Below are 15972 nucleotides of genomic sequence, written 5' to 3' on the forward strand. Positions count from 1 at the left end.
GACATCTGTGCAAGCTTGGAGGGGGAAAGCTCTTTGGGAGGGATATCGACCAGGGCAGCACGCTGGGCTTCGATAAGCACCCAGAAGCTGGGAAGTCTCTTCGAAGGAAAGTCGAAGGGAGCTATTGTCTCTGAGGAAGGGGAAAGAGGGTAGGGAGCAGGGGCAGGTATGGAAGAACCCTTCTCGCCACCGCCGCCCTTTTAGACGACCTCTCGACAGCAGCACAGGATCAAAGACAAGCGCGGCTGTTTCCTCTGCTCCATAGATCCACAGTAAACAAGGGCGGGAGAACAAATCAATCAACACCCTTCCTCCCTTTCCCTCCTTTTACCCACGCCCATCTCAGGGCAGGGAAGAACCAAAACCTTCGCTGTGTAAAAGTGCCCCTTGCGAGGCTGCTATTGCGGTTGCCATTGCAGGTGCTGTTGCTCTCGAGCCCCCCTCTGTGCGCTCTCTGCGAATCTCGTATGCTCACTCCGACTCTTCCCGCACCGCATCGGACCATTCGCCGTCGAGTGTGTTGCGAGCCCTCCTACACCCTCATTTCCTGCCGGCTCACATTCAAGGACCGGACCACTCGCAGTGAGGTTGCCCTGCACTCTTTGCTCCCTAGAAGCGTCTACCCGCGCCCGAACCCCTGCTCTTGCACTATACCTCCGATAAAGTGCCAGAGTGCGCTCACCTCGCTCGCTCCCTCCCTCCTTTACATCCGAGGTGACCCACCCTGCCCTGAGCTGAGCTGAGCTGAGCTGAGCTGCAGGCACACTCGTACGCGAGGGAGTAGTACTTAATCCTACTCCTACATGCTCGCGATCCTTCCTCTTCCACTCCTCCACCCACTCCACTGTACATCCGCCCTCGGACCTTCGGAAGGATGATTCTGGTTTCAAGAGAGGGGAGAAATGCACCCCGAGTGCCTACATCCACTTGTGCTGTATTGAAGAAGCGAACTCCAGCGCGCTGCAGCGCAACGCAGCGACGGCAGCGAGGGCAGGAAGTAGTTGCTCTTGCATGTGAGCATCGCTTTGTTTGCTCAGAAAGTCAGGTACGAGTCTGCGAGGAGAAGGGCGAATTCCCCTGCTTCTGCCCTGGCGAGCGCTACGCTCTACGCCGGGATTTGACAAGGAGCGGCAATGAGGTTCGTCTTGTCAGGATCTTCGCCCACAACGCCATTCCATCCCAAACCCCTCTTCCTCCTGTTCCTTTAACGCGCCTCCAACTCTCAAAGACACATCACTCATCTTGTTGAACTTTTATCTTTGGCATTAACGAGCATAGAGAGAGGCCGTCACATCGGTATCCTAAACCACTAGCCAGTCGTGCCCCACCTCCAATCCCATCGGATCCTCAAAGCTTAGCATGAACATCGAATCAAAGACTGCCTGACCTTCACTTCTTGCTTTTCTGTGCAGTGCCCTGCTTGCCCCCTCCTTTACTTCTTGCCAGCCTTCTTGAGCCAGTCGCCCTTGAGCTTCTCCACAACTGAAGGGTCAGCCAGCGAGCTCAGGTCGCCTAGCTGGTCTGCCTCATTGGAGGCAATCTTCCTCAGAATCCTCCTCATGATCTTTCCACTCCTCGTCTTGGGCAGGTCATTCACAATGAGGATCATCTTGGGAGCGGCAAACGGACCGATGTTTCTCCTGACTTGCAGCACCAGCTCTTTGACCAAGGCGTCCTCTGAGTCGTACGAGAAGGAAGGCTTGAGAGCCACATAGGCACAGATGGACTGACCTGTCACCTCATCGGGGACACCCACAACGGCGCTCTCTGAGACACCTGGGTGCTGGATCAGGGCGCTCTCGATTTCGGCGGTACCAATACGGTGACCAGAGACGTTGCAGACGTCGTCGACCCTTCCCTTGATCCAGATGTAGCCGTCCTTGTCTCTTGCTGCACCGTCACCGGTAAAGTAGTAGCCGGGGTAGGGCTTCATGTACACGTCCAGGAATCGCTGATGATCTCCCTTGATAGTTCGGGCCATGGAGGGCCATGGCTGCTTGACGGCCAAGACACCCTCGACCTCGTTGCCTTCCAGCACCTGTCCCGAAGTGGGGTCCAGTAGAGCCAGCTCGACACCCCAGAAGGGCACAGTGGCCGCTCCAGGCTTCGTCTTGGTTGCACCAGGGAAGGGCGCAATCATGTGAGCACCTGTCTCAGTCTGCCAGTAGGTGTCAACGACGGCGCACTCCTTCTTTCCGACGTTTTCATTGTACCAGTCCCAAGCCTCGGGGTTAATGGGCTCTCCTACTGTGCCGATGATTCGCAGGGAGCTCAGATCGTGGCCTTGCACGTGCTCCTCTCCAAGGCGACGCAAGAGACGAATTGAAGTAGGGGCTGTGTAGAATTGCGTGATCTTGTGCCTTGCAACCACCTCCCAGTATCTCGAAGCAGTAGGGTAAACGGGGGTCGATTCGAAGATCAAAGTCGTGATACCGTTCATGAGAGGTCCGTAGACGATGTACGAGTGGCCAGTAATCCATCCGACGTCGGCCATGCAAGCGAACCTGTCGTCCTCGTGGACGTCGAAAATGTGCTTGACGGTGAGCGCAGTGCCAAGCAGGTATCCAGCAGTAGTATGCACCACTCCCTTGGGCTTTCCAGTGGAGCCAGAGGTGTACAGGATGAAGAGGGGGTCTTCGGAGCTCACGGGAACAGGTGGGCAGTAGGGGCGCTGCGCAGCAGCGGCCTCGTGCCACCACTTGTCACGGCCTTCCTGCCACTCAACGTTGGAACCGGTTCGCTTGACGACCAGGCAGTGCTCGACTTTGGGGCACTCCTTGAGAGCAGCATCGACAATCGACTTGGTCGCAATGGTTCGTCCTCCTCGCTTGCCTTCGTCTGTAGTGATGACAACTCGGGCGTCACAGTCTACGGTCCGGTCACGGAGCGAGTCGGCGGAGAAGCCGGCGAAGACTACCGAGTGCACAGCTCCGATACGGGCACAGGCCAGAAGGGCAATGGCTGCCTCGGGAATCATGGGAAGGTAGACGATAACGGCATCTCCCTTGCGAATGCCCATGTCGAGAAGAGCATTGGCTACCTGAGATACCTCTGAAAGGAGCTCCTTGTAGGTGATCTCCTTGCCCTGTCCAGGCTCGTCGGCCTCCCAGATAATGGCAGTCTAATGAGCGGAGGTACCGAGGAGAGGCGTATTGGAGTCAGCACACGCTATCAGAGGAATCACGAAGCAGGGCTGCCAGGCTTTCTGATCGAATGCTGTATCTCTCACTCACCTTGTCCGGGCACTTGTAGGCCCACCTGTCCACACAGTTGTAGGAAGCATTGAGCTGTCCCTCGGGGAACCAGGCTACGTCTCCCTTTTCGAAATCCCCATGACGAACAGTCTTGAATGGCACATCCCAGTCAATTGTCTCACGTCCGAGCTAGAGAGGCGAGACGGAGCGCAGCAGGAGGGATGGGGAGCAGAGCAGAAGGCTGTTGGGTCAGTGCGTGCTTGGAAGAGGCGATGAGCATGTGCTGGCACGAGCTCTAGAGGTTCGCAGCACACCCAGGCTGCTGAGCGCTCGCCCCTTGAGCTTCGTCGGAAGCAAGGATGCTCACCTTTCCCCAGAATTCTGTGTGAGCGCAAAGTAGTGCGAAGCGGAGAGGAGAGAGAAGCGGTCAGTATGAATTTCAGCAGCGGCTGCTCCTGTCCCTCTCGAATCCTCTGCGTGCGACTCCCGCGGCTACTGCCCTCCTCGCACTGCACCGCCTTTGCAGGTACTGCGATCACTCACCATCGACCTTTGTAATGGATGCCTGGTAGTTGGACTTGTAGGTAGCAGCATCGATGTGGGGCTTTGGCCTCTTGTGGACCTTGTCGTCCTTTCCCTGCAGCCGCAAGGGAATGTCGTAGATGGGTACCTCGCGATACTCTGCCATGGTCGCAGTGGGTGCGGGGAAAGTGGAGGTCGAGGTTGCGGTGGAGTAGGGTCGAGTCTTTGTTGTGTTACTTTGTGCAGATGAAGAGGTGGGAAGAGGGAAACGACAAGCTACAAGGGAACGTCGTGAGTAGGCAAGTAAATGAATCGCAGCTGTCTCTGTCTGTGGTGTGTGGGATGACAGGGAGGGATTACAAAGTGCGCACGTCGAGGGGGCAGCAGTCTGCTCGCGGGGTTAAGTACCTTGACCCGCACGGCCATGTCACGCCCTCTGCTCTCCCTGCAGGCTTTCCACGGGCGATGGCCGCCGGCCAAGAAAAGATAAATCCGATCCTGGGGTTCGGCTGGGAAGCTCACTTCAGTCAGTCAGTCAGTCAGCCAGCCAGCGGCCACTGACCGACTCCTCTTCCTCTGCCTGGCTACCACGACGAGGCCTCCCCCGCAACCCCTCTGCCCAGCCGGCATCCCCCTCATCCACTAGCCTACGCCTTCCATCTCGGCCATTCACCCCCTCCGGGCAGAAGGGCACAGCACCAGATCACGAGTGGAGGGGCCATACCGGCGTGCGATGCGGGGTAAGTCTATCCCCGCTCCCGCCACTTCCATTCGAAGCGAAGCTTCCAAGGCGCGGCCAGGCTCGGGGGGGCGGGCGTGGCGTGGCAGGGGCAGAGGTCAGCTGCCACGCTTCGTCTTGCCTTGCACCCACCGGACAAGGCGGCCGAAGCGGCACACTTGGCCTCTGGCTGGGGCCACCGCGCCTTCAGTCCCCGCCCACGTCCGCACATTGGCAGCCAGACGGAGCGACGGAAACAGGGTCACGAGTCACGTGTCGTACTTCGAGCAGCCTCTCCCGTATCCTCCCGCCTGTCATGCTGCCTGGCAGCGTCGAGATAAGCCAAAGTGGTACTCATCGTTGCGTGACTGACAAGCTGTGTCTGTTTGGCTTCTCAAGAATCCTGGGTTAAGAGCACGACTGAGCGGGCCAGAAGGCCGGTGTCATTCATCTGCAGCATCACGTGTGTGAGAAGCCACGCTAGAAGGGTGACTACGTTCAGGCTGACAGCAATGAGCCGCTGTCAAGGTTCTCAGTCGCAGTAGCAGTAGCAATCAGAGCCGCTCAAACCGGAGCCCACCAAGCAGTCCGACCATCAGTGTGGTAGAGGCAGCATCGAGTGATCCAGCACGTCCAGCCCGCCGAGCCAGCCCAGCCGCTCCCCTTTCCGTGTGCCCGGGTCAGACGGAAAGGGCCAAGCCGGGTCGCGCACCGTAGTCGTAACCCGACTCAAAGGCCCTGCAAAAGGTTGCCCGCGGGCGACCCGGGGCGCGAGAGGCGAATCTGTGTCTGGCGCAAGGCGCAGGCGCAGGCGGCGCAGCGAGGGCAGGGCAGGGCCAGAGGCGTAGGCGCAGGGCTTGGAGATTTGCCATTCCTTCCACTCCAACTTCGTCTGACCTCGTTCACCCTCCCTCATACCCTCACCACCTCATCCCCAACACATTACCTCAAGGTGATTATCAGTCCTCGCACACGAATCGCTGTTCACCAGCTAGCATGGCGGCACCAGTCCAGTAGAGCTCGCGGCTCCCTCACTCGACTCTGGAAGGACGGAAGAAGGGGGGAGCTGGCGAGGAGGGGCCGCTGCTTGGTAGTCGAAAGGGCAGCAGCAGCGGGTCTCACGATGGAAAAGGAGGAAGGGTTGCTCATGAGCGAACGACTATGCGACCATGATGTGGAACACAGCCATGGTTACATCGCTTTCGATTGCCAGACTAGCTGCTGCGCTTTACGCTCAGGAAGCAAGCAGACAGTCTGTCCCATTGGCGCGAGGTGCGAGCGCAGGCATCATCCTCGGATGGGCCACTGTAGAAGAAGCATCTTCTGCTCGCAATTCGTCGAGGATTGCTTTCGAAGGGCATGCTTCTCAGAGGACAGGTGGACAACGGATCTCAGGAGGGCAGAACGGATCAGAGAGGATGCCAAGGTATCGGATGAGTGTGTACTGACTCTGTCCCTGTGCCTCCTTCCTTACCTCTCAGATGGCCGAGCGAGTTACTCTGCGCAAGCGCACCCCATACAACACCAAGTCGAACCGTCGTCGTGTCGTCAAGACTCCCGGCGGAAAGCTTCGTTACCTGCACATCAAGAAGTTGCCTACTTCCCCCAAGTGCGGTGACTGCCACACTGCCCTCCCCGGTATCAAGGCTCTGAGGCCTAGGGAGTACGCCACCATCTCCAAGACTGGAAAGACGGTGCAGAGGGCTTACGGTGGAAGCAGGTGTGCCAACTGCGTGCGAACCAGGTGAGTTGTTGTGACCGTGACCATCCGGGGCCTGCTTTGGAAAGGGCGAACGTCCACAAGATCGGCGGATAGGAAAGCAAATTGGACTTGCCTGAAGCAGATGGGCGAGGTCACATGAAGCGAGTCGTTGGGCATACTCAGTGGAACTACAGACGGGGCTCTGCCTTCTCGACCGTCTCTTGAGTTGAGCGTGCCCAGAGGCGGTCGGGAATGGGACGCATACTGTCCTCATTGGGCACTATACTGCATCCACACACCCTTGAACGCCGAGTTATCGTTCACCTGCTGACCCTCATCCACTGCTTCTCCCATCTCCTCAGGATCATCCGAGCTTTCCTCGTCGAGGAGGCAAAGATCGTCAAGCAAGTGGTCAAGGCTGCCTCGGCCAAGAAGTAGATTTGCCTCTCGTCACCCACACTTGTCCATCACCCTCTCTGAACTCGTGGAGAACGGCAGAGTCGCCCTGTTAGGACCCTGTCGCTCTCCTCTTGTGCGACTTGACGTTGCCTCTTGAGCAGTCACGTCACTTTGCCTTGTTCAATTCATCATGTAGTTGTTTGTCTGCCTCGCTATCTTTCCACACATCAACCACATTCTCATCTGCATCACGCACACTGAGCATTCGTTGCCTGACTCAAGACCTGACTGGGTGTGAGGCGGGGAAGGGCGAAAGTCAAGAAGAGAGCGAGGACGAGAGAAGATCCTCGACGTAGCACAAGTCGTTGCAATTGCAAGCATAAGAACCGACTGGACAAGTACGGCAATGTAGATCAACGACGTCTAGATTGCAAAGACGAAAGCTATGAGTAAGTGCGTAGAGGTATATATACAGTACAGAAATGTGCGAGAAATTCAAGGTATACCACAACGTAGAAAGACTATGTACTACTCGAGACGTCTAGTCGGCGCCCGAGGCGAGGTAGTAGGCGGTCGCAGACCCAGACTCGTCAGTCGCTCCCCCTCCATAGCAACGTCACCAGAAGTAGGGGTGGTGCTAAGTCTCTTCCACTCGTTCGCGAGCCATTCCCTTGGCTCGCGTGCCTCAACGCCTAGGTAGTCGAAGTTGGCAATCAAACCCCCGACTAGACGACGGTAGTGCTCCTCCTTGTCTTTCTCCTTGTCCTTGTCTACAGCTACCTCTGTACTCCGCCCATCGGTAGAGCTGACGGAAGCGGTAGCCTGACGATTTAGAGCGGTGGCGAGATGCGAGAGGGAGTGGTGGTAGAGGTAGTGCAGGAGCACAGGTATCGTCTCTCCATCCGGTACAGGCATATGTACAGTGTTGAGTGCAGACGTCTCCTTCGCCTGCGAAGGACCGAACTTGAAGGACGCACCGGCTGGAGCAGATGTGGGGGAGACGGGAGAGGAGTGATCAGTGCCGACACCGCTGGGTAGCAATGTTGGTAGTGAGAGACCTGGAAAGCGTTTGGAGGGCGGGTACGGTCTGCGGTGCATCATTAGCGACACTGTCTCCTGTTTAGCCATGAATGATGGACAGGCAAGTCGTTGCAATTGTGGCGGTCGACTTTTGGAAGATTCCGAGTGGCGACGACCTTCCGCGGTGGCTGCTCCGATGCTCTGCATGACAGGCGGTGGAGTGGACGATGATGCCGACTCGAAGAGATCCCAGAGGAGATTGCACTGTGTCATGATGGACTTGTGCACGCGGTACACACGCACATCGTCCCGACGTCCAGTCTGAGCCGATGATGCGGCCGAAGAGGAGCTGGAGGGCAAGGGTCTGTCGCCAGGAGCAATATTTGAGGAAGACCCTGTCCGCTGCGAGTATGCAGGAAGGGCCGAGCTCTTTCTCCTCTTTGTTTGCTCTCCCGAGTCTAGGTGCTGAGAAATAGAACTCGCGACGAGACGTAGTGATCTGAGATTGCGTTCGTCATCATGCAAAATGTCGTGCGATGAGCTCGGTTCGGCAGCTTCATGAAGACTGGCCAATGGTCTCAGCAGTGGAGACGCTTCCGTGTTTGGGCTTGCGTCTCGAGATCGCTTTCGTGACGAGGTAGTAGATTGCGGTGGTGAGTCGGAAGCTGGACTAGACTCCCGCCACACCAAGTTGGAAATGGCCATGGGAGACGATGCAGCCTGCTGCTCGGATGTAATTGACCTGCTAGCGACAGCTGAAGCACGAGGCCGAGTGGTTGGGTGCGACACCACGAGGAAGCAATCGGCGGTGTGTGGCGACAGCCAGAGCTTCGGTCCATCTTGCTGCTGCTGCTGCGTTCGTCGAGATTGCGTTACGTCTTCCTCGCTCCATTGGTGCTGAGCAGGACGAAAGAGATCAAAGGGAGATCGTGATGCCCCCTTCGGGGGTGACGCGTTGAACTTCTCCAGGTTCGCACGAGAGAGAGGTTGTGGAGATTCTGGGGACCGTCGCAGGAAGTCGCTGTCGTCGATGAAGTACTGCATGTCTCGCACGAGCGCCTTGTCGATCTGCGCCAGCATAGACGTGTGAGACGATGGAGAGTTCGAACAGAGGACGAAGATTCGACGACGAAGACGGTGATGAAGAGAGGTGGGTTTATAGAAGCGGCTGTGATTAGTCTAACATCAGTGACGACCTCGCCTCTGACCCCGCGTAGAAGAAATGAGAGTACCGGTAATCTTCACACCGGAAGGTAGAGCGCCTCCACGAGCCATACTGGAAATTGCCTTTGTTCCCGCAAAGGTGCGGAGCTAATCGAGACCGGCCTTTTACCACGCGGCTTGCAAGCTATAATCAGACACGTTTGGTGCTGCAATGACATTGACAGGTCCGTCGAAGCAGTCGTGGTGTGCAACAAATGAGCGCAAGGCTCATGGGAAAGCTCAGAGGGCCCGGCGGGGTTTTTCAGAGGCCGGACGCCACTGATGCGGGGGCATCTGACAGAGATGCGACTTTGACAGCAGCAGTCGCAGTATGACTGGCGACAAGTACCTGAGCTCCGTTCTGGCCTGGACCCGCGCCGGAAAAGGGCCCGACAAGGCGGGTGTCTGCCGCGTAACGTGTACCAGCATGCCATCGGCACGCTTCTCGACGGGCACCGGGTCCGTGGGGAACGCTTGTGGGAGAGGCGGCAGTGCCAAGGTCTCGTGTTCGATCTCGAAGGAAAGCGCTGCTTCCCCAAAAGACCCGATCAAAGGCCCGTCTCCCGCCTCCGAAGGCCGTCGTCGGCCGTCGCGGGGCTGCACCGTCTATTGCCTTACGGGGACGGGACAGTAAGGGCCGGACTGATCCTGCCGAAGCGGGTGGCGCTCGTCATTCAATCCTCGCGATCGATGCTTCCTGTGCGAGGCCAGTGATAACAGCGGGCTCATTCAAAAATGCAGACAGCTCCGTGACAGTCGAGTGTCCCGCCGGCAGGGCCATTTCCAGTTCACCAAACAGCGCCTTTTACACGTGCCGCAAATCTACTCCAGAAGAGCGTGGGAAGCTCAGCATCCCGGACTTTCCGCCCAAGTCTCTTCAAATCAGACGCCAAGAGCTTGTAGCTTATTTGACTGCGTAGTATGGAAGGGTTTACCCCAACGAGAAGAAAGCCGACGTCGAATAAGGTGGCCGCACTTTGCGAAGATGGCCGCATATTAGAGAAGATGACCGCAACGTGAGTGAGATGGCCGCACAACAAGCTCCGGTGGGTCCATTACCTCGGGGAGGCTTACACGGGCTAGCCCCGATCCAGCCAGCCACCGATTGCGCTGCACCAAATCGACAGGGCGAGATGCAAAGCCCGTGCAGAGGCCGCCGGCGCAACGGAGCCGAAAGCTGCTCCTGAGTCCTCCGCCTCCGTCCCGATCATTCATCCCTCCACTTGGCACGCGCGAAGGTCTTGCTCGAAGCTACCAATCACCAAGGGATTCCAGCGTTCGAGCCGTACCTACCAGTCTCTTTAGATTTCGCACTCAATTCAGACCGACCAATCTTCCATCACCCCACCCTCCCTCTAATCACAATGTCTTCCCCTCAGTGGCGTATCGTAGTGGCCTGTGACGGTGAGTACCCTGCACTGCGACGTGGCAGTGCCACTGACAGGAGCAATTGGGATGTATGCGCCGGCCTGGCTCGTCCGCTTGAACGGTATGCTGACCTTGAGCCCTGAATGAACCCAAATCCACTTCATGCTCAACCCTATCTCTGCGCACTGTCTTCACCCACTCACCTACATGTCCACCGCCGCCTCTCTCGTTATCTCGCCCTTTGCGTATTGCCTGCCTTCTGCGGACCATCAGAGGCCGGTGTCGATTACAAGAACACCCTCATTGAGGACCTCAAGAAGGATCCCCGAGTCACCTCTGTCGAGGACGTCGGTGTCAATGACAAGACCGACAAGACTGGTGAGCACATAAGAAACAGCAATCTGACTAACGACATTGAGTTGAGCTGACCGTGTATGTACGTATCTCCCTGCTACCTCCCTGTAATAGCCTACCCTCATCTGGCTGTCAAGGCCGCCCGCAAGATTCAGGCTGGTGAGGCCGACCGAGGACTCTTCGTCTGCGGCACTGGTCTGGGTGTTGCCATTGCGGCCAACAAGGTCAAGGGTATCCGAGCCGCAGCTTGCAACGATCCCTTCTCCGTTGAGCGCTCTATCCTGTCCAACAACTGCCAGGTTCTCTGCTTCGGCCAGAGGGTTATCGGCATTGAGCTTGCCAGGAACCTGACCAAGCAGTGGCTGGGTCACGTCTTTGACACCTCCAGCGCCTCTAACGCAAAGGTTCAGTGCATTGGTGCTTACGAGGAGGAGGAGTTTGGCAAGAAGTAGATGGAGTATGTCTCAAGTTGAAGTTGTCCAACACGACACGGAATGCAGTATGGAAGTTTAAGATCGAACCCCCTTTAGATACCGGCGCACTTGGCGAAGACTCTCTATCTCGCCACCTCAGCAATAGATTGCTTTGAGATTTCCTTTGATCACTGTCTGATGTTTTTCGATGTGATGAGGCTTATCGGTCTTCTATCACACTCCTCTGAGAATTGCCATACTGGCTCAAATTGAATGTGAATTGGCGATGGGCATTGACCCGTATCCGGGTGCTCCGCCCGCTGACAAAAATTGTGGAGTCGAGAGTCAGGCGGACTGGGACTCCTTCTCGCGTTGCATGGTACCGCACGTCCGACTCGCTTCTACTTCCCAATTTCCCGTTGAGGCCATACCGTGAACAGTTCGACTCTTCACAGTATTGGGCTACGCGAAGATGTCCTTCCTCTTCCGTCCCATCTCCCGCCTCTTCCGCGTAGGCAAGTCTCGCCACTTGGCTGGTACCGACTTGGAGGGCAACCGCTACTACGAGTACCCTTCGCTGCACGGATCGGATGACCCTCGGCATACCAGGCGGCTGATCGAGTACAGGGTCAAGAAGGATCACTACAGCGAGTATGATACCAAGAATGTGGCGGTACAGTGGAAGATGTGGTTGAGGCATACTCGGATGGACCCGCCTCCGCTTGATGTGAGCAGCAGCCTGAGGCCTCGGATCAGAAGATCAGACAGCTGACATACCTCTTTTCCTCGTACCGCCTCTGTGACCCAGGAACTGGAAGCTGACAAACAGAGGATGCTTCGACTGCAGGAGAATGTGCGCCTGATAGCTATTCGAGACGAAGAGAGCAGAAGAGCGGCCGAAGTTAAGAGGTTGGAAGAGTACGGCCAGGCAGTTTCCTCCTTCCAAGAGCAAAAGCAGCAGCAGCAGCAGCAACATCCTTCCGGTCCTCGTAGCGAGCAGGCATCGCCTCCAGTCTTGGGAGAGACGCCCGACCAGGGCCAAGCTCAGACAGAAGCGTCCGATCGGGCTGCCTCGTCCGCGCAGCAGACCCTCCGCGATCTCAACTCTTCACCTTCCTCATCTACACCAGCAAATACAGCAGCAGCAGCGCCCGACGCACCCCGGCCACGACCTCGTACTCGGACCAGCGCTGTTCCGACGTCGCAAGTCCAGGATGAAGGCATTCCACAACAGCAGCGAGCCAGACGAGTGCCGATCAGCGTCACCCGGCCTCGAGACGCCAACAGTGACGAGGCGCAAGGAGGCTCTCACTTGGCGGGCCAGATCAGTGAAGTCAGGGAAGCTGACAATGATGTGTGGCAGGCCAGTCGAGACAGGATACGTCGTCAGGACAACGCTGGCGAGGTAGACAGTAGTGGCGGCAGGCGCAGCTATTCCACTGTAGCGAAGGGATCAGGGAGGTCCAGGCAAAGAGACACACGAAGTGTCCTAGCTTCCATGCGACCAGGACTTGGCGCCCGCTTGCCCCTGAGCACTACAAAAATCCGTCCCTTCTCTACCGGTCCGGTGAGACCACCAAGTCACTCTTCAAAGCCGACGCCATCACCTCGTCCAGTGCCTCCCACCCCGCAACCATTGCCGCCTCGACCAACACCTCAGGCAGCAGCAGCAGCAGCTCCTTCAAGACCCGATGTGCCCAAATTTGTCTACATTGTGGGCGGTGGCGTCATTGTCCTCGGCCTGGCCGTCATCTGGATCCTGCCGGGAGAGTTCACTACGTTGACTACGGAGAAGCTAAATCACTCGCGGCTCTCAGGCTCTTCTGCTTCCTCTATGAAGGCTGACAGCTGGAGTACGCTTCCCATTCTGCAAAGCATTTACGCCGTTAGTCCATCTAACCTGGAGGATATTGGGGATGGTCAGCACAGGTTGATCAGCTTAGGTCTTGGTCCCTCAGCGCCGAAAGAGGAAGGAGCCACTCATGTCGGCCGGAGACCTCTCTTCATCTCTTCAATATCCATCGCCCAGCCTCACATTCAGATTGAGCGGTCTTACACGCCGCTGCAATCTCCCTTGCAAGCCGACGCAGAAGGCAAGCTGGACTTGCTAGTCAAGCGTTACGCCGATGGGGAGATGGGACGGTACCTTCACGGCTTGAGCGTTGGGGAAGGGGTGGAGGTGAGGGGCTGGATTAAGAGCTGGGACGAGTCGTGGATGAAGAGTCTGGCTGATATAAAGAGTGGACTTGGCGAGATTGTCTTGGTGGGTGCTCCGAGGTGAGGCAATTGCGGGGTGCACTCCGGAGTGACCGTAGGGCGCATTGCTGACTTGACTTTCTTTACCTCCCTCTATGACATTCGTAGATTGTAGGTGGTACTGGCATCGCTCCAGCCTACCAACTCATCTCTTCCATCCTCGCAGCTCCACCTACTGCTGGCTCAGTGAGGACTGCAGGTACAGAGGCTGCTTCTTCGCCCAGCATCAAGCTCCTTTACGCCTCTGCGCGTCCTTCCTCCTTCCTCTTGCTGCCCGAACTTAAGGCGCTAGAACAGTCGAATCCAGATCGTCTGCAGGTCACCTTGTTCAGCGAGGAAGGTCTTGGCGAAAGCAATGTCTGGTCGAGCATCAAGGGACGTTTGGGCGTGAGGACGAGTGGACACGTGGGCGGCCTACCTACGCTTCAGGGACGCATACAGCTTAGAGACCTGCAGAAGGGCCTCTCCAGCAGCTCTTCCAGCACTGAACAAGGCAGTGGTGCCGAAAAAGGGAGGGCGATCCTGGTCATTGGCACAGAGGGCATGGTGGAGAGTATGGCTGGACGTAGGGGTATGACGAGGGAAGGTCGAGTGACGCAGGGCAGGCTGGGTGGGCTGTTGAGGGAGGTTCATGGTGTGCAAGAGGAAGAGGTGTGGAAGCTCTGAAACAAGAAAGCGGGTGGACCATGCGGCATCATCACCAATCAGCATATCTGTGCATCTCAAATGCCTCGTCTCGTACGACGGATGAAGTGATCTTCCCCTGGCAAAGGTGCGGCCGTAAGGGTCCAGCTCGTGTCTGTGCGTCCGCCCTTCCGCGGCCCGTGCTTCCGTCTGAGTGTGTGTTGCTTGCTGACTTCCCCGAATTGACTCACCTCGCCTCCTCCTTGACCAAGTCCTCACTTTACCAGCAGCAATGTCCCACTCAGCCCATCCATCATCAGCCGACAGTACTGATAGGAACGACACTGCCGATGCGTGCATAGGAGCGGGCGGTGATCGCTACTGGTCTTCGTATGATCCGCGGAGTCCCCCGCCGTTGAGTAGCGCAGATGGGCACGTGCGAGTGGTGATGATCTCCGATACGCACGGCAACGAGTTGAAGGATGTTCCAGATGGAGTGAGTAGGCAGAGATGGCACCAAGTCCATCTTCAGGAGACGGAGCGGTAGAGATTCGGGCTGATTTGTGCGCCCACTTGTGCTCCTACCACCCTCGAACAGGACATCCTCCTCCACGCTGGCGACCTCACGCGTCTCGGGTCCACGGAGGAGCTGCAGGAGCAGGTAGACTGGCTCTGCTCCCTCCCTCACCCCATCAAGGTCGTCATTGCTGGCAATCACGATTACGCGCTCGACCAGGACGAGAAGAGAAATTGGTGAGCGACGGACCCCGTGTACGGAGCGCGAATGCGTCAGTGATTGCGAGAGTGAGCTCACCCTTTCGTCCCTTTCATACCCTTCTGCTACATCTAGGTACTCGACAAGAGGCATAGAGCTGCACACTTCCTTCGGATATCCACCCTCCAAGCCATCTGAAGCCAAGGAGATCCTACGTCGTGCTCACAACCATACCACTGCGCAGGGCAAGCCAGCGGCGCTGCACTACGTGCAGGACGAGCTGATTGAGGTAGAAGTGCAGCGCAAGGGACTTAGAGAGGGTGCCAAGAAGAAGTGGAGCATCTGGGGAAGCCCGGTGAGTGAGACTGGGCTGCTTACGAAGATGAAGCTCCGAGCTGACGAGGATGACTGCGTTCCCTCCTCTGCTAGTGGTCGCCTGAATATGGTGAGTATGAGTTGGTCGCCAGTCTCCGTCTCTCTCCGAGCAACGTTACTCATGCCTTGACCTCTTTCCTCTTGCGCTTGCCTCATACAGAAGGATGGGCATGGAACTACAAGAGAGGAGAAGAAGCCAAAGGTAAGCACGCCCAACCTCCGCAGTTCTGACTTAGCCTTCTGACCTGTCCCTCCTCTCCCACCCACATGCGCTGATCGTCACTATTTAGCAATTTACACGTCGCTGCCTTCAAAGGTAGACTTCCTCCTCACACATACGCCTCCTCACCGTCTCGGTCGATTGGACGTTCTGCACGACGGACGAACTCACGTCGGCTGCGAAGAGCTGGAGCGCAAGGCCGTCGAAGGGGAATGCAGGGCGAGGGTGTGGGGTGTGGGACACATACACGGTGAGGCGAAGTGGGCGCAGACAAGCAGGAAATATGGCCTGCGGAGCTCACCAAAGAACAACTTTTCCTTGTGCTTTTCACAGAGGCGAGAGGGACACATCTTCAGCGATGGGAGCACCCGCCAAGCACCTCGCAGCCCGAGCCGGCTGCTGGCGAGAAGGCGTTCGACTGGATGAGCACGCTGCTAGTCAATGCGGCTCAGGTGGACGTAGATATGGCCAAGTACGCTCAGGAACGCAAGCGTGAGTAAGGAGCGGGGCTGCAGCATTGAAGGGGAGATGGGGGGCACGGAGAGGGTGAGAGCTGACCGGACAAGGGTCCTATCCTTCTCTTATGCTCATGATTGCGATGCGATACTCAGTGGAGTACAAGGTCGTCAGCCAGTAAGTGTCTGTGGACTACGCCGAGGATCTGACGCTGTCTGTGCATGTGGACGGAGAGCTGATCATGTCATATCCTGCGATTGCCCTCCCTCCATACAGGCCAGTCATTGTCGATCTCGCCGTCTAACAAGAGGGAGAGAACTTCTGTGGCACATCATAGGCAGAAACTGTATAGACTCAAGACAAGGAACAATGCATTATCGATTCTGACGTAGCTTATACTTTGCGTAGATTATTCTTCTTCCCTACCACTCCC

General features: G+C 57.1%; 7 protein-coding genes across 7 annotated transcripts; 5 read left to right on the plus strand and 2 right to left on the minus strand.

Annotated features, from left to right (window-relative positions):
* Positions 1-1340: 1340 nt before the first annotated feature.
* BCV69DRAFT_125358 (acetate--CoA ligase) lies at positions 1341-4172 on the minus strand. Its single transcript, XM_025489178.1, has 4 exons — positions 3738-4172; positions 3562-3575; positions 3234-3383; positions 1341-3121 (listed from the first exon to the last, which is right to left on the minus strand). The coding sequence occupies exons 1-4, from the start codon at positions 3880-3882 to the stop codon at positions 1433-1435; spliced, it is 1998 nt and encodes a 665-aa protein (XP_025345017.1). The 5' UTR covers positions 3883-4172; the 3' UTR covers positions 1341-1432.
* A 1743-nt stretch (positions 4173-5915) lies between these two features.
* On the plus strand, positions 5916-6556 carry BCV69DRAFT_243027 (60s ribosomal protein l34-b; the record flags this gene model as incomplete). Its single annotated transcript, XM_025490051.1, has 2 exons — positions 5916-6178; positions 6499-6556. Coding segments are annotated over 2 exons (321 nt in total), but the record flags the coding sequence as incomplete, so codon positions are not given.
* A 470-nt stretch (positions 6557-7026) lies between these two features.
* Positions 7027-8862, minus strand: BCV69DRAFT_125605 (hypothetical protein). The gene has a single exon (XM_025489181.1). It carries the CDS (start codon positions 8633-8635, stop codon positions 7064-7066), a length of 1572 nt encoding a protein of 523 aa, XP_025345019.1. The 5' UTR covers positions 8636-8862; the 3' UTR covers positions 7027-7063.
* Positions 8863-10050: 1188 nt separating this feature from the next.
* Positions 10051-11033, plus strand: BCV69DRAFT_291545 (hypothetical protein). The gene is made up of 3 exons (XM_025493753.1): positions 10051-10162; positions 10400-10504; positions 10595-11033. The coding sequence occupies exons 1-3, from the start codon at positions 10123-10125 to the stop codon at positions 10930-10932; spliced, it is 483 nt and encodes a 160-aa protein (XP_025345020.1). The 5' UTR covers positions 10051-10122; the 3' UTR covers positions 10933-11033.
* Positions 11034-11365: 332 nt separating this feature from the next.
* Positions 11366-11833, plus strand: BCV69DRAFT_253866 (hypothetical protein; the record flags this gene model as incomplete). The annotated part of the gene is made up of 2 exons (XM_025490537.1): positions 11366-11620; positions 11702-11833. Coding segments are annotated over 2 exons (387 nt in total), but the record flags the coding sequence as incomplete, so codon positions are not given.
* Positions 11834-12044: 211 nt separating this feature from the next.
* On the plus strand, positions 12045-13507 carry BCV69DRAFT_125571 (hypothetical protein). The gene is made up of 3 exons (XM_025489179.1): positions 12045-12794; positions 13065-13156; positions 13316-13507. Exons 1-3 carry the CDS (start codon positions 12392-12394, stop codon positions 13337-13339), a joined length of 519 nt encoding a protein of 172 aa, XP_025345022.1. The 5' UTR covers positions 12045-12391; the 3' UTR covers positions 13340-13507.
* A 558-nt stretch (positions 13508-14065) lies between these two features.
* On the plus strand, positions 14066-15843 carry BCV69DRAFT_301872 (Metallo-dependent phosphatase; the record flags this gene model as incomplete). The annotated part of the gene is made up of 9 exons (XM_025494607.1): positions 14066-14269; positions 14372-14526; positions 14624-14843; positions 14918-14933; positions 15024-15065; positions 15154-15333; positions 15417-15575; positions 15695-15716; positions 15816-15843. 9 exons carry the CDS (start codon positions 14066-14068, stop codon positions 15841-15843), a joined length of 1026 nt encoding a protein of 341 aa, XP_025345023.1.
* Between the last annotated feature and the right edge of the window lie 129 nt (positions 15844-15972).

This window comes from Pseudomicrostroma glucosiphilum, assembly GCF_003144135.1.
Source record: "Pseudomicrostroma glucosiphilum strain MCA 4718 unplaced genomic scaffold BCV69scaffold_20, whole genome shotgun sequence".
Classification (NCBI taxonomy): Eukaryota; Fungi; Basidiomycota; class Exobasidiomycetes; order Microstromatales; family Microstromataceae; genus Microstroma; species Microstroma glucosiphilum.

Bases quoted from the DNA above. Each gene is read 5' to 3' on its own strand.
- BCV69DRAFT_125358 (XM_025489178.1), bottom strand. From the start codon at position 3,882: ATGGCAGAGTATCGCGAGGTACCCATCTACGACATTCCCTTGCGGCTG. The intron at 3,122-3,233 runs GTGAGTGAGAGA...TCCGCTCATTAG, and splicing joins CCTACAAGTGCCCGGACAAG to ACTGCCATTATCTGGGAGGC.
- BCV69DRAFT_125605 (XM_025489181.1), bottom strand. From the start codon at position 8,635: ATGCTGGCGCAGATCGACAAGGCGCTCGTGCGAGACATGCAGTACTTC.
- BCV69DRAFT_291545 (XM_025493753.1), top strand. From the start codon at position 10,123: ATGTCTTCCCCTCAGTGGCGTATCGTAGTGGCCTGTGACG. The intron at 10,163-10,399 runs GTGAGTACCCTG...GCGGACCATCAG, and splicing joins TATCGTAGTGGCCTGTGACG to AGGCCGGTGTCGATTACAAG. The intron at 10,505-10,594 runs GTGAGCACATAA...TCCCTGTAATAG, and splicing joins TGACAAGACCGACAAGACTG to CCTACCCTCATCTGGCTGTC.
- BCV69DRAFT_125571 (XM_025489179.1), top strand. From the start codon at position 12,392: ATGCGACCAGGACTTGGCGCCCGCTTGCCCCTGAGCACTACAAAAATC. The intron at 12,795-13,064 runs TGGAGGATATTG...GCGTTGGGGAAG, and splicing joins CGCCGTTAGTCCATCTAACC to GGGTGGAGGTGAGGGGCTGG. The intron at 13,157-13,315 runs GTGGGTGCTCCG...CCATCCTCGCAG, and splicing joins GACTTGGCGAGATTGTCTTG to CTCCACCTACTGCTGGCTCA.